The sequence below is a fragment of the Betta splendens genome, chromosome 14 (genome assembly GCF_900634795.4).
Source record: "Betta splendens chromosome 14, fBetSpl5.4, whole genome shotgun sequence".
Taxonomy (NCBI): Eukaryota; Metazoa; Chordata; class Actinopteri; order Anabantiformes; family Osphronemidae; genus Betta; species Betta splendens.
Window position 1 is genome coordinate 8,402,086 of NC_040894.2, and position 14,548 is coordinate 8,416,633.

Sequence of the window (14,548 nt, forward strand, 5' to 3'; positions counted from 1 at the left end):
CTGGGAGGAATGATCCTAAATGGAACCTGCAGAGAACGGGTCAAAAACAAGGTCACGGTATGTAAAGGGTGCACACATCCCATGATGAGTTTGAGTCTTTCAATGTAGAAAGAATGAGTGAAAAAGTTTTGTTCATGCATATTTTATTCAAGAGTAAAAAAATGTGATTTGTCCCATAGGGCATGCTTACAATGTGTGTATCCTTTAGGAAGTCAAATGCCAAAACATATTTCCATAGATTTCCATAGATAAAAAACTTAGCAAGATAAAATCCATTATAGTTGTTTGTTGAAATATGCATGAAGACCGTACAAGAACCAGAAACAGAGGAAGTAAAAGAACCATAAGCTAAATTGTAACAATAATAATAATATCAGCAATAAATATAACCAGATTACAATGTTTCCTGTTAAACGTAAGTGCGACACATGATTCTCTGTGTCCAGTTCATTTACATCTGAAAACCATGCTATCATGCTTTGGCAGCCTGAACGTTTTCACTGAGATTATATTCATTCACACTACTGAACAGTTTATGTACATCAGTACAACGAAAAATAAAAATAAACACAAGGCTTCACACCTTTGCATACAATAAATGAATACAAAAATAAAAGCAATGGTAATTTAACTAACAGAGTTTTTTTTTTAAAAAAAGGACAAAACAATCAAAGAAAGCCTATTTATAAAATGTATAAAACAAGACAAATAAAACTACAAATGTAATTCAAAAATAAAATCATTCAAGTTTACTATTTGAAACACAACTATCACAATTATAATCTCACATAACAATTAGGAACTTAATTGCATGCATTGATGCGTTCCATACCATAGATGCTGTGTTAAAAATCACTTTTTGTCCATCCTTACTATTCATATACCTTTATCATTAAATATATAGATGGAATATAAAGTAGAAAAAATAGTAATTATGAAAAAAAAATCTAGAACTTCATCATATGTTGTATGAGCTTGGGGTTTGAACAGTGCTCGTTTTCACTGATTATTATTTTGAAAGATCTGCGATGCTTCCTGTTTTAATTTGGTGTCTTTTCTCCTCTTGTCAGTCAGTCAAATACACGCATTGCAGGACACAAAGTGACTTTTCATCATAGTATTTTGACACAATACTCGCACATAGAAACTCACATTTCATTTTGTTTTCAGTGTGTCTCGGCCCGTTTCTTCTGCTTAAAAATCGGTTGAAAAGCTAACTTGTTTTGATTTCACACACTCACAAATTGGAATTCACAGCATAGGAAAAACATTGTATTATTTTACCTAAATAAGTGTCTAGTTAGTGTATGACACCAGAGTTCAGGTTCAGCTACTGTGGTCCAGGGACTTGTGTTAATGCTGCTGCTTTGCCAGTCTGAACTATTCATAAAAGATGACAAACAGTGAGTCAAAGCCTCCTTTAGAGGAGAATGCGCATGCGTTGCAAAAAGTGAACTGCATTATTATCACTGGACGTGTGTAAGATGCCCTGTTTCTGAGTCGGTCAGACAGAACCCTTCTGAGGGGGAGACATGCAGGGATGACACTGCATCATCATGTGGGACAGTTTGCATCTCTTTGGGAACATTGTCTGATTTTAATCTGAGACGTTCAGGTGACCTCAGTAAATAGCAGAACCAAGTTGTCTATAACCTCTCTCCTCGCCTCCCTTTCTTTCCTAATCCCCTCCAAGTTAGGTCTTGCTAGGAGATGACTGATAATAAAGGAAGTGAGGAGACGAGCCCTGGTGAGGAGCAATGAAACATTCCGAACATGGAGTTTAAGCTCAGACTACAGTAATGTTAGTATCCACTCCTCCTTTCCGGGGAGATTGTGACAATCAATAAATTGAAGTCCCCATTAAAGAACACACTGTGGGATCTTTTTGCCTTTTGTGTTCTTTTGTTTTGTTTCTCACTCCCACAAAGTGTTGTGGCACGTTTATACTAGCGAACCAGGGGCTTAAAGGAGATCAGGAGGTGAAGTGGTGAGTGATTCATAATAAACACTTTATAAAACACTAAATGATGTGTGCCGCGTGGATACTGCCATTATGTCTGGTCAGGCCCTGTAATGGAGGAGCAGACGCCCGTCAGCGCTTGGAACAACACAACTCCCAACCATCCTGTCTATCACTGATCTGAGCTTCCAGCCACGCTGTCCAGTCAAGCTGCAGCCCGCTGCCCTCTCCTTATCCCTGCCACATGCTGTAAAACCCCAGCTCCCAAAAAGTCATGAAAAAATGACCTTTTCCGCCAGTTTTAGATTTGCTGCAGATTTCATGTCCTGTCGTCGGGCCTCTGTGATGTCTATGTTCAAGGCCCAAGTCCCGATTTGGCAAAGTCTCGCTGCACGGCGCAAAGGTGGCACGGCTCCGGGGCTGCGACAGCACATCACTGGATGTTGCTGTTGTCGTCCGTGCCGTTGGCTTCCGACATGTTCATCTTCCCCATGGAGTGGCCCACGTGGTTCACGCCGTCCCTGCGAGGCGGCATGCGCTCGTTGATGCGGTCCAGACCCTTGGCCTCCTCAAAGCTGGTGATCTTGTGCTGGGGGGAGAACCCGCGGATAGCTGGAAGGAGAAAACACACACACGGGGATCAGGCGGTGTCTTTCATAATAGTAATATTATCATCTCATTATGGGCATTTCTCTGGATGAAACCTAACCACGACCAATGAATCATCAACAATGAAGGGCAAGTGTGTAGCTCTAGCTGCACCGTGTCCCATGCCACCAGTATGTCTGCAGCTGACGTGACTCAAATGGCAAAGCCGAAGCTGTTTATGGCGTTTTAAATCTGCTCTGTGACACTTAACCAGGTGTGGGAGCAGCTGCCACCATCACTATAAAAAGCACACGTTGGAGTGGTTAGGGGTCCTCCGTCGCCCGCTGTACGACGGGAGAATCGTCTCGGTCGGTGAGCGAAGATCACTTCAGACGGATCACGAGGAACCGAGGCACTGGGATGCATCATTTATGTTGATGCTCTTGTCTGTCTCTTGTTTTCGTGCTTCACAGAACCAGATGGCGGCTGCTCACCCAAAGCAATGGCACGCACCTCTTAGCAGCACTTGACTTTGCGGCGTTTTAATTCGGCGTGCATTGATCTCGTCCAATTTCTAAAACATCAGGATTCTCTCTAATCTAAATAAAGATCTAATCAAACATCCTGCAAAGTCAAACTATCGCTCCATGGACTCGCTGTTTAAGCTGACCTCACCGGAAGAGAAACCTGATAGTATGTTGAGAGGGGGGTGCACAGGTTTACCTTCTCTGTCCTCATCATGCGTCTCGATGGCCTCAATGGCTTCGATGGTGGCTGGGGGAGGGGGGAGGAGGGGAGCAAGTTACTCCTGTCAAAGCCATGCAAATGTAAAACGCAGCCCCGGCAGAAGGCAGCTCTCGCTGGGCCGGATGAAAGGGACACGTTCACTGGCAATGCAGCCAAAGTGAGCGGCGTGCCATGCATTAATATTAACCGACACAGCATCGAATGAAAGATAAGAAAATAGATCTAAAGAGGGAAAGAGGCAGAGAATGACACATTATGCTTAAAGAATAATCAGGCTGTAACAGAAAAAAGAGAAAGTGGATGTTCTGGCTTCATATAACACAATAAGAATTTTAAAATATTTTAGAATTTACAAAAAGCAAAACCAATGTTAAATGCTTTCCTCGTGTTCTTGAGGGTGGTGTGTGTGTCTGTCTGTGTGCGTGCGTGCGTGCGTGCTTGTCGCCCCGCATGCATACGTCACCTGCACTTTCTGTTTGCGCGGCGGAAAATGGCTGACGGGGGAATGAAAGCGGAAGGCGCGTGGCAGCGCGCCGGACTCACCGCTCTGCAGCGTCTGCCGGCCCCCGGAGAGGACCCCGCTCGGCAGCATGCCGGTGGGCGTCAGGCCCTTCAGCGTCAACACGTTTTCGCTCTCCTCTCTGCGGGGAAGCACAGGCGAGAGCGTCGGAACTTCGCCGACCGAGCGGAAGCAGAACCCTTTGTGCCCCAGCGTCTACCTGACCACGAACTCACCTGAGAACCGAGAACATTTTGGCCATTTTCCCAATAGCACGGATCTTGTTTTTGATCACCTCCTTACGCGCTGCAGCAGCGTTGGCTGCAAAAGAGATTATATTAGATTATCATACATACGAGCACAAACAGCATGAGAATAGAACACCCGCGTTACAGGTTTTCCTTAAAGACAGTAAACGCATGAAGTAGGTGCGGCTAACGTGATGCTAGTATTTTGTGTAACACATCTCACCGTCGAAAATCTCGTCTTCGTCGTTCATGAGCTCATCGTCCGAGCAGATGCTGAGCACGTTCACCAGCATTTCCGTGACTGGGGGAGACACAAGGAGCGGTGGTTCAACCAACGAGCGCCTGGGACCAAGGACGCTGCTCCACAGGCGCCTCCTACTGTACCTTTCTCTCCGACGAAGGGCAGGGACCAGGTGAAGACGTCCATGAAGTTGGGCAGCCAGTACGGATGGGGCGAGCAGTTGAACTGTCGGATGTTCATGACGTTATTTTCATATTTCAGCACAGCAGCTGTCGAGAAGCAAAAGGCAGGAAGTAGAAACCCACGTTTGGATCCCATTAAAACATCAAGCCACTGTTGGCGTTCCAGTATTTTCCGGTCTCCCTTCCTGATGCAGCAGCAAAGCAAAACGAAGCGGAGGATGAGGCCTTCCGCCGCTAGATGGCCCCGCTGAGGCCAGGGATTGCTGACACTGTTACATCAAGAGGGATAAAGCCACACGGAGATAGTCAGCGATGCCGACAGTCCCTCCCACGCTCCCTACCTCCCATAGCCCATGGCAACCGAGACACAGATCTGAGCAAACAAACAAACGGGGGCTCCCTGATGCATTCTTGTGCCTGCTCGCAGGGTAAATGCAGCCATGTTAGCACATCCCCTGTATGTAATGTATAATGGAAAAGCAATAAGAAGTCCGCAGATGGAAATTAGTCAAATGTACGAAGCCTAGATGCGATTAAAGGCTAGAGATGCAGGCGCCACACAAACACCTCTCTCAACACCAGGCTTTGTCGTTCAGCCCTGCAAAACTGAGAGTTTCTGACCTTTGTTGTTGTAAACATCCAGGTAGTTCGGTGCTGAGAAGATGGTGATGAGGGACGGGAATCCGGTGGTCTGGCTTTTGCGGTACATCCGGTAGCTTCACGGCGCCGCGCAGCAGCAGAGACACACAAAGTGGCGTAAACCAGGGCTCAGCTGTTGTGTGTGCGATTGTGCGTGTTGGGTGGTGACGTACCCGGCGTCTTGCGCCTCGTGCGCTCGGATGATGGATAATAGGTTATTGCTCTGAAGGAACTCGCAAACAGCCGGATAACTGGAACAGAACCGGAACAACTGGGTTTAGGTGGCGTTCGGTGGCGATTAGGCAAAATAGCTTAGCAGCGTGTTTCTGTATCTTTCAGCAGAAGCACATACTGTATGAGATCATGTCGTCTCGTGTCCCTGAACCAACAGTAAACAATGTGGATGTGTCACTCAGAAAGGCTTTAATGGAGGCTGTGGATGACGCTGAGGATGATGCAACGTTGTGAAAACATAATCAAACAGCCACCTGTCGCAATAGAAAACACACCCAGGAAGCAGCAGTCAGACCTCCTGCCCGTCGGCCGCGGCCCGACATGAAGAGGCCCGCGGGCCGAGGAGTCTTAACGAGGAAGTAGAGGCTCCATCGACGCCCCTTTGGTTTGAACTTTAATTTGATCAGGCTCAGGGTTTGCTTGGGTTCTTAGAAGGTCCTGCTCCAATGATTGAGGTTTTGACCCCTGACCTAAGCGAAGCTCATGACCCTGTACAACCAATGCACAGCACACGTGGGGGAAATGCATTAAAGCATCAAGGCCACTAATGAGACCGTTTTATCCGACTGTTAACTGTTAAATAGACCTATTATAAAACAGCTTGTGGTTTTAAATCCATTCATTTCATCTGCCTGCCTCGGCAGGTATTTATTTAAAAAACGGAAGCGCGCGCATTCGTTCCCGCCAGTCGCGCCCTCTTAACAGTCGCGCCCATCAAATTTTCATTGTTTAAAATATTTAAGTCCTCAAAGGTTTGTGCTAAGAGAAAAAACAAGGCGGCTGCCCACAGCACCTATCTAGGTCACATGGATGCGCTTGTAACTAGCCGCGTTACACACCGACGTGAAACATGGCCGAGCCTCCTCGTCGCGCGGCTGACGGCGCGCGCTAATAAAACCGCTCTCCAAAACAACACGACTGCGGCCGCTGCTTCGGGAACTTAACCCGAGGCCACCTGCTGTGCATCGCACCTGTTCGACGGCACGTTTCGCTCTCGAGCGAGCTCCCCGCGCGCCAACGGCAACTATCGATCACCGCGAGGGAGCGCGGCGCGCGCGCGGCCCGCCACCCCTCCTCCCCGCGCGGCGTCGGCGAGCCCGCGAGCGAGGCAGAGCGCGAGAACTCTGACAAACGAGTACCGGAGGCTCTGACTGTGAGAAACCCCATCTGTCGGGCTGATGGTCAGCACATTACCCACCATGTTTAGACCATGTCTCCACACTAAGAGGAGGAATTCAGTTTGGTCAGATTTGATATTGATTATTATTACAACAACAAGGCTTCATAACATTATTACATCACATTTCCAACCTAGATAAGCCTCTGCACCATAATAGACACAGACCACAGAACGCCCCAGAAGAACATGGCGATAGCTGGCAAGAATCACAATGATGGAGAGGTACGTTTGAGAGTGAAGGCAGAACAAAGCCACGGGGAGATGGACGACTGTTATAGCAGCAACCTCCACACATCTACTGAATAATCCTCACTTAGCTCCACTCTCACTCACAGAGGAGGCCAAGACCCGTCACTAGCCTCTTATTTCTGGTTTCATGATAAACTCGACCAGGACCTGGGCAGACAGTGGCATCTACCTCGTGCAAAGCCGCATCCAAAAGGCCTCTGTGTGCATGCAAACGCAGTGCGACGCTAATTAGAGGAGGAATAAATCTTAGGTTCTGTGGCTTCAGCAGAAATGCAGCCCCCACGTGCGGGTTTGTGCCGACCTGAACCTCCATTAAGGGAACCCGCGCCACCGCCGCCATCTAATCCATCTACTCCCACAGCTCGGCGTCAGGACGCCGCTCGCTTGTCTTTTACAGGCGTTAACGTTAATATTTCACTCTCTGCTCTGCCTGTGTTTTCATTGCACACCAGGTTCGAGTAGAACGTTCCCGTGGACTGAAGGTGGATAAAGAGGGGAGGGGGACGTTCACCTGTAGAAATAGGAGCAGCCTCGCACTGTGTTGTGGCTGAAGAATTCCTGGGTTTTCTCGTTGCCAAAGTCTTCCAGGGGATCGGACCACAGCAGGTCGCACATGGGGCCAAAAGCTGGAGGCTCCTTGAACCGATCCAGCTTGAGAACAACAAAACAATGTAGGTTATACAGGCAGCAGAGGCTTCAGTCACACAGCAGAGCAGGAGGCAGCAGGGTCGTACCTTTTTGATGTCATCTAAGGTGTGTATTTCAGGAGAGAGTCCACCGTGGACGCACAGAAACTGTTGGTTCATGAGTGCAGCCAGAGGAAGGCAGTCGAACGCGTCCATACATGAGTCATACACCTGCTCAGAGTACTTGATTTTACCTGACAGCACAGAACCCAGGTTCCCCAGTTAGAACATGATACCTTGTGCAAACACATCATATTCACAGTGGAACGACTCCAGCTAATAACTCGTGAGCGTTGTGACTTTCGCCCTGCGAATGTGTTTCATCGTACTCACATTCTTGTTTGAAGGTGAAATATTCTGTCAAATGTCTACATTCATGATTTCCACGAAGTAAAAATAGCGTCTTTGGATAGAGGATTTTCAGCGACCAAAGGTATAAAACACACTGCGGAGGCAAGCACACGGAGAAGGTTACGCCACGCGACGCCGGCTCCGCCCACGACGTGAGCGACGGCGGCCTCACCTCAATACTGAAGTATCCGCGGTCCACGTAGTCCCCGAGGAAGAGGTACCGCGTCGTGGCCGGCGAGCCGCCCACTTCAAACAGCTTCATGAGGTCGAAGAACTGCCCGTGGATGTCCCCGCACACTGCAAGCACACGGCCCCGTTAAACGCTGAGTCGCTTAAAAGCAAGATGGACTTCAACTGAGCCCCAGCTTTGGCATCTGAATAGCATTCGAAGGACCTTGATTGCGCCACTCACATCTCGTTGTATACAGTAGACATGTTTGTCTGGTCTCCAGCTCAAAGGTTGATAGAAATGAGAAGTTCCTGCCGGAGGAAAGTAGAAATGCTCGAGCCTCCGGGGGCAGACACACTTTTTCGTAGTATGGTGCCGGAGTGCCAAGCTGCATCTCATTTCCTTACAGCATTCAATTTTTCATTATCATCTTTCTCTGTCGCCTTCTCTCCTACTCGTCCTCCATCTCCTCTCTCTTTTCTGTCTCCTCTATCGGCTCCACAGTGGCCTTCGCCCACTCAAAGCTCAGAGCAATGTGAGTGGGAGACCGCTTGTGTGACTAAAGCAATCAAACGCACGCACACGCACCCGTACAGTACGTACGCCCATGTACACAAGCGCCGAGGAACAAATCCGTGCAAGTGAAGATACGCGAGTGCACAAACACCTCGGCTGCAACTGGAGCTGCACAGAGACACGGACCTCCGCGCTCACACTCGCCCGTACACAATGCTCAGTTCGTCATCCATATTTCATGCTTAATACATAAAGCCTCCATTTTCCTGGCACCAGTCAAGACGTGGAGCCGGAGACTTCTGCGTTTTGCGCCCTTCTCGGATTCGCCTACACTCAGATGCTGAGTTTCCCGTAACTCCATTCTATTGGTCGCCGTCTATTACCTGTGACCGGCGCCTCGATGTCCAGTATGGTCTTCTCCTGGCGCAGGATGGCCGCCCCCTCGTTGACGATCCGCAGAGCCACGGCCTCCTCCACGCGGCCCTCCTTAGTGAGGTGGGCCTTGAGGAGGTCCACGCGAGGTTTCCCTTCGCAGTCGAACACCTCCTTCATCGTGAGGCGGTGGCTCAGGGGGAAAGGTACCGCTGAGGGCGGAGCACAGGAACACGGTGTTTGATTCATTTGTTTCAATTACAGATATTAAACTATGAATATAAACACAACATAAACACAAACTCCTGCGTGTCTGTGCGCGTGAAGCCCATTGGCATAACGAGCCGAGCGCGTTTAATGGCACGAGGCGCTGTTTCGTATCTGTGATGGTGACGCGTGCATTGGCGGTATTTGGACACAAAGGACGGCGACGGGCTGACAACCTGAGCAAAGTGTGTCACGGTGATAAATTACCTCCGCGGACTGTTTTGTTTTTGAGTCCGCGCGCTATAAATACGCCGACTATAAAGAGTCAGCAAGAACTGAAGGGCAGCAGCGGGGATTCAAACAGTAACAACCAAAGAAGCATCCGTGACGCCGGACACACGATTTAAAGCATTTCACAGGCACGCGCGAGCCCGTGTGGACGCACGCTCATCGTACAGTGGAGACGTGGCCGCTGCTCAGCACCGAGCGGAGTTTGACTATAAAATGCTGTAGGTTGCCGGGCAACAGCAGAGGCCGCAGCAGCAGCTGACTGAAGAACAGCCAGCGCCACCGCACAAACCCGCAATTTGCATCGAGCGCGGAGACGCTCGACGAGTGGATGCGTCCCGTTTCCAGGGTCACGCTGCACATCTGCACACATCTGCACACATCAGGTTTCAAAAGGCTTTAGGTTTGCGACGGTGGGGGAGGCACCGGCGCGAACATTGTTACGATCAATAATGAGAAAAAAATCGTTTTCTGAGGCGCTACAATGAAGCACGATACGTGTACTTAAAGGCCTCATCCCAGAAATAACTGACCCAAATATGCCTCTTGATGCCCACAGCGCGGTGGAAAACAAACTGCACCGACCAGCAGTTGTTGTAGCTCTTAGATGTCTTCTGTCAGGTGAAAAAGAAACTTCTAACTGCACAGGGATAAAAATAACTCGCAGCCGCTGGTTGCGTCGGTGCTCAGGAGTTTGTCGCGCGCTCCTGGAAGACATCAGTCTCGACTCAGAAGTTGAGAAGTGCCACCGTACGTCAACGGCGTGTCTTTGATTGCTTCCGGCCCGAGGCCAGGTGTTTATCAGGGCTCCTGGTGCACCCGTGAAAAATGTCACATGACCACGTTACAGGAGCAAAATCCTGAGTCAGGCTTCTTGGCTGTGCTCTATCTGCTGATACGAACCTGTTGTTTGACGCGTTTATGGAAACCTACACGCTCACAATCACAACCACGAAGGTGATCGCAGCTTCCTGTTCCAGACGACAGCTGATTATTAAATCAATGCCTTTTTGTTATTATGCGCACCATGTTTGGAGCAGCGACAGAAACAAAGGCTGCTTTTTTTTTTTTTTTTTTGCAATGCCCTTTAATGTGTTGCACACAAGCGAATTCGACGCTTTGGTTCGGTTGACTGGTCACGACGTACGGATGGATTGTGCCACGATCAAATCAAGATTATTTACCTGCTCCAGCCCACACAGCGACGTAATTGTGCCTGGAGCAGTCGCACGCGCGTCTCGCTGTGTTCCTACAAGTCTTTAAGCCCAAAGGACGAAGCTGCAGCCACTAAATGTGACTGCATTCGGGCCCAGCGTGCGCCGTGAGCGCGGCTAAATGAGTTATGCCACAACTGTGAGCACTCCATCATCCGCTATTGATCCAAGTTGTGTCCTCGGCATCTCCCTCCTCCACAGCTTCTCTCACATTCCTCATAGACTCCCCCCCCCCCCCCCCCCCCCCCCCAATCAAATTGCGCCCGGTGAATATATTCTCCATTGAATGTCAATTTCATGCCTGCTTCCAGTGCCCTGTCAAAGCCTGTGAAATCCTGCTGCATCACTGGCCCAGCTTCCACCACAGTCTCGGTAATTCATCCTTCTCCCCCTCCTTCCCTCCTCTCGCGCCGAGCAAAGCAAAGCCACCGGCGTCCGAACCGAACGCGTATAATTACTAGACATACGCACCGCCGACTGTTTATCAACAGCAGCCCGCTGCCGTCACCGTGCACGCAACTTGATGACCACACACAATGATCCGTCAACGCACGACGTGAAAATGAAAGGCCACGTTCCGCCGAACCGCAAGGAGCCGAAGGAGCCAAACGCCCGAGATGTTACGTAACATCTCCAGCCACAACCGCGCGGAAAACATTGACTGACTTACATTTCACCATCCTCTCGGTGGCGTTTAAGATGTCAGCGGTAGACATCTTCATGGGCAGTTGCTGTCTCCGAGGCTGCTGTGTTTTCTCGCCCTCCGCTCGCGCGCGTACTCTCAGCGTTTGTCGTCGAAACGCGACTGACGCTGTGGCATCACTCAGACGATGCGCCCCCTCCGTGCGTCGGTGCTGCGCCGGGCAGGACTGCTGCTCCCCAGGCGGGCGAGGATGGATGCTGGATGCTGCACGAGCCGCTGCCGCTGCCGCTGGGCTAAGCTGGGACTGTGGGGGAGGATGCGCGGAGGGAAGGAGAGGCAGCGTGAGAGGCGGAGAGAGAGAGAGAGAGAGAGAGAGATGTGCACTATGCCGACATGGCGGTGAAGGGAACTCCCACGCAAATGTTTCGCGGGGCTGCCTGATGCTGCCATCAGATGGAGGCAGAGACGGGGTTGCCCCCACGCACGCACGGTGCGCCACATTTCGGTATTCTCGGAGGTTTTGTACGTCCGAAGACGGGAACGTATGTGGGCCTCGGCTCAAATGTGTGGAACGCTCGTAAGGAGGGCCATACAAACAGACGGGTTCGACTTGATTAGTCGCGCGCGCGCACACGTGCACAGCAGCATCATGAGGTTGGATCGTTGCAATGATAGCGGAGACATTTCACTTGGTGGCGACAAATCACCACAGAAGAAAAACACTTTATAATATACTTATAGTTTTGTTTTTATGATGTTCTGTAAAATCTTATCACTTATGTGGTTTAGAAATATACATTATCCACTGATTTAATTGAGACAACTATCTTTCAATAACTAGTTATAAATAGTCATATTTTTAAAAATGTTACTGTCACTTCAAATATTTATGTATTATCTTGAGATATATAAAGCTCACTTTTAATAGGCAGCACTTAACCTCATCACTGTATCTTGGTGTTATTCTTTAGGCCTTTTCTACAAAGTCCGCTTTTGCTACGACTCGCCACTAGATGGAGCCCTCGCCCTGGTTTTTACTCCTCAACAACAGCAACAGCTGTTCCTCTGGCGCTGCTGCGCGGGCGGGGCGGCGTTTGCTCCTTTACATTGGGAGACATGACAATCTGAGGAGGCAGTGACACTACTTATTTAGTGTAACAAGCTAAACCGTTGTTGATGTAATTTTGTCATGCGTTTTTGTGCTCACACTGTCAGCCGGGACAATGGAAACCGCCTGCCTCCTGACATACGAGGCTGAGCATGTGATTAGTGGCGGGATGAATAATAAATCTGAAGACGCGGAGCCGGCGTTGCTCATCGGGCCTCTGCGGCGAGAACTGTGGGGCTCGAGCGAGAGCGCCTGACTCGTCGGGCGAGGATGGGAAACGCACCATAAAATCCATAACACTCTAGAGCCTCGGTTGACAGCAGCGTGTCCAATACCTGTCCAGGGTTCAGGTGGTATGTCCTTGAAGTTGCCAATATCGCTGGGGCAGATAAACCAGACAAGAGCAATGAAAGAGGAGCAAAACAACACAGCTGCTCCTCCCGTTGTCTGCTCAGTATTAGAACTAAATACTGGATCGTGCTCCATGCACAATGATAATAACGGCAGAAAAGAGTACAAACCAAATGGAGGAGGCGCCTAGAAGGTCTAGAAGGTGTTTTTGCTGGTGTGAGGGCTCCACACGTGGCTCCAGTCCAGCTGTGGCTCATCCAGCTGCTTTGTCCACACTCTTAGACCAAAGTCATTTACTTGTGCGTCCACTGGCCATCAACTAAATCATAATACGTTATAATGCAGTCGGGGACAGGCCTTTGCTTGTAAAGCCTGACAATTCACCTCAGCCAATATTATTGCAACAGTTTCCATATATCACACCCTGTACGAGATTTAAGCAGGATTTAGACGAGATTTAGAGAATTAGTTATAATCAGGCAGACTTTAAGGTAAATTTTTGTCCAATAGCAGGAAGTTAGCATGTTTACTTTATTTAGAGTTTTGTAGCCGCACACTTAGTGACATTTTGAGAGATGTTTGTGTCTAAAAAACAATTCGAATGATTAGATTTGCTGGGGAGACGGAAGGAAACAGCATCTGGAACTCTCCACACCTACAGCTGCTTAATTTTGGTGACAAACGACGTTTGGCATTCAACAGGAAGTGACATCACCTGGACCCAGTCATCGGCCGGCGGCCGCCGCGCCTCGCACGTGCTCGCGTCGACGCAGCACGGGTTGATTTTTTTTCTCAATTTTATCCCGCACCCCGGGGGGGGGGGGGGTTCACGTATCGACGCTGATAAGGACGGGGCATCGCGGCTGAATGCCTCCGTCTGTGCTGGCGAACAGTGGAACGTTTCTAAGCGTCAGCCGGGAGGGACACTGTGCAAAGGAGCAGTTCAAGAGGCCGAACTCCCAGAAATAAAGGGGGGGGGGGGGGGGGGGGGGTTGAAAGACTGCTGCAGTGATGATTCGGGAGGGTTAACAGGGATTGCGACATTCCCCCAGAACGGGCCGCGGACGCACCTCCGCCCGGGCCATCTTCGGGGGGGGGGGGTTGGTGCTGTCCCACGGTGCTGGTCATGTGTGCAGCTGGGGATGGAGGCCACGCAACGTTAATCCTCCTCCCCGGCTCCAGGAAAGTACCCTGCCTCCCTGCGCAGAAGGAAAACAACAAAGAGCCGAGTGTGGCTGCAGCCTCCGGGGTTCAGTGCACCCACCAGAACATGTCCAAGAGTCACAGCTTGCTGCTCCCTCCTACCCATCCATCCAAGCATGACTGTCCTACTCTCTCGTGCTCTGACCCTCTTTTCAACCTAACACAGACACGTACCATATAATATTCCTCACAAGGTAACCAGTAATAGAGGACTTTAGAAGGTCAACCAAAAACCTGTGAGAGGGGGTTTGAAGCAGGCGACTTCTGCCCAGTGCCACATTTAGCCCATCACAACCTCAGCTATTATTTCTTTAACTCCACATCCACAGGATTGGCCGACGGTTAACTATAGGTTTGCACATTTGTGGGAAAAAACGAAATTGGTTATATATTTTTTAATACGCGTCTTCTAAGCTTATCACAATAAAGAATACGCAAAGATATTTTGATCTGCTATCAGCTTCTTGATTAGTGACAGTTTTGACAAGTTTCCAGTGGCGAGTTTTTATTTTTTGCATAAAAGGAAATATTTTTTAAACTTATTTGAGTTAATATATTTGCGGTTTGGGTCACGGGTTCCGTGCGTAAATACGCATTCGGTGGGTTTTCAATTTAGTATTTACTAAGTGAGTGTTATGTTTATGGGAGCTGGAGCATATTTGTTTGCAGGGAG

At 49.3% G+C, this 14,548-nt stretch overlaps 1 protein-coding gene across 4 annotated transcripts; it reads right to left on the reverse strand.

Moving 5' to 3' along the window:
• Nucleotides 1-126: 126 nt before the first annotated feature.
• On the reverse strand, nt 127-11,621 carry ppp3ca (protein phosphatase 3, catalytic subunit, alpha isozyme). Of its 4 annotated transcripts, XM_029174164.3 has the most exons (14): nt 11,241-11,609; nt 8,873-9,073; nt 7,977-8,101; nt 7,787-7,898; nt 7,502-7,647; nt 7,279-7,418; nt 5,278-5,355; nt 5,087-5,181; nt 4,427-4,552; nt 4,266-4,343; nt 4,031-4,115; nt 3,839-3,936; nt 3,272-3,322; nt 127-2,572 (listed from the first exon to the last, which is right to left on the reverse strand). In XM_029174164.3, the coding sequence occupies exons 1-14, from the start codon at nt 11,290-11,292 to the stop codon at nt 2,394-2,396; spliced, it is 1,566 nt and encodes a 521-aa protein (XP_029029997.1). In that variant the 5' UTR covers nt 11,293-11,609; the 3' UTR covers nt 127-2,393. The 4 variants fall into 4 exon arrangements, with proteins under 4 accessions (XP_029029997.1, XP_029029994.1, XP_029029998.1 ...); XM_029174161.3 differs by having other exon boundaries at nt 7,787-8,101; nt 11,241-11,617; XM_029174165.3 differs by lacking the exon at nt 3,272-3,322 and having other exon boundaries at nt 11,241-11,613.
• Between the last annotated feature and the right edge of the window lie 2,927 nt (nt 11,622-14,548).

Bases quoted from the DNA above. Each gene is read 5' to 3' on its own strand.
- ppp3ca (XM_029174161.3), bottom strand. From the start codon at position 11,292: ATGAAGATGTCTACCGCTGACATCTTAAACGCCACCGAGAGGATGGTG. The intron at 4,344-4,426 runs GTACAGTAGGAG...TGTCTCCCCCAG, and splicing joins GCCCTTCGTCGGAGAGAAAG to TCACGGAAATGCTGGTGAAC. The intron at 4,116-4,265 runs GTGAGATGTGTT...TCTCTTTTGCAG, and splicing joins CGAAGACGAGATTTTCGACG to CCAACGCTGCTGCAGCGCGT.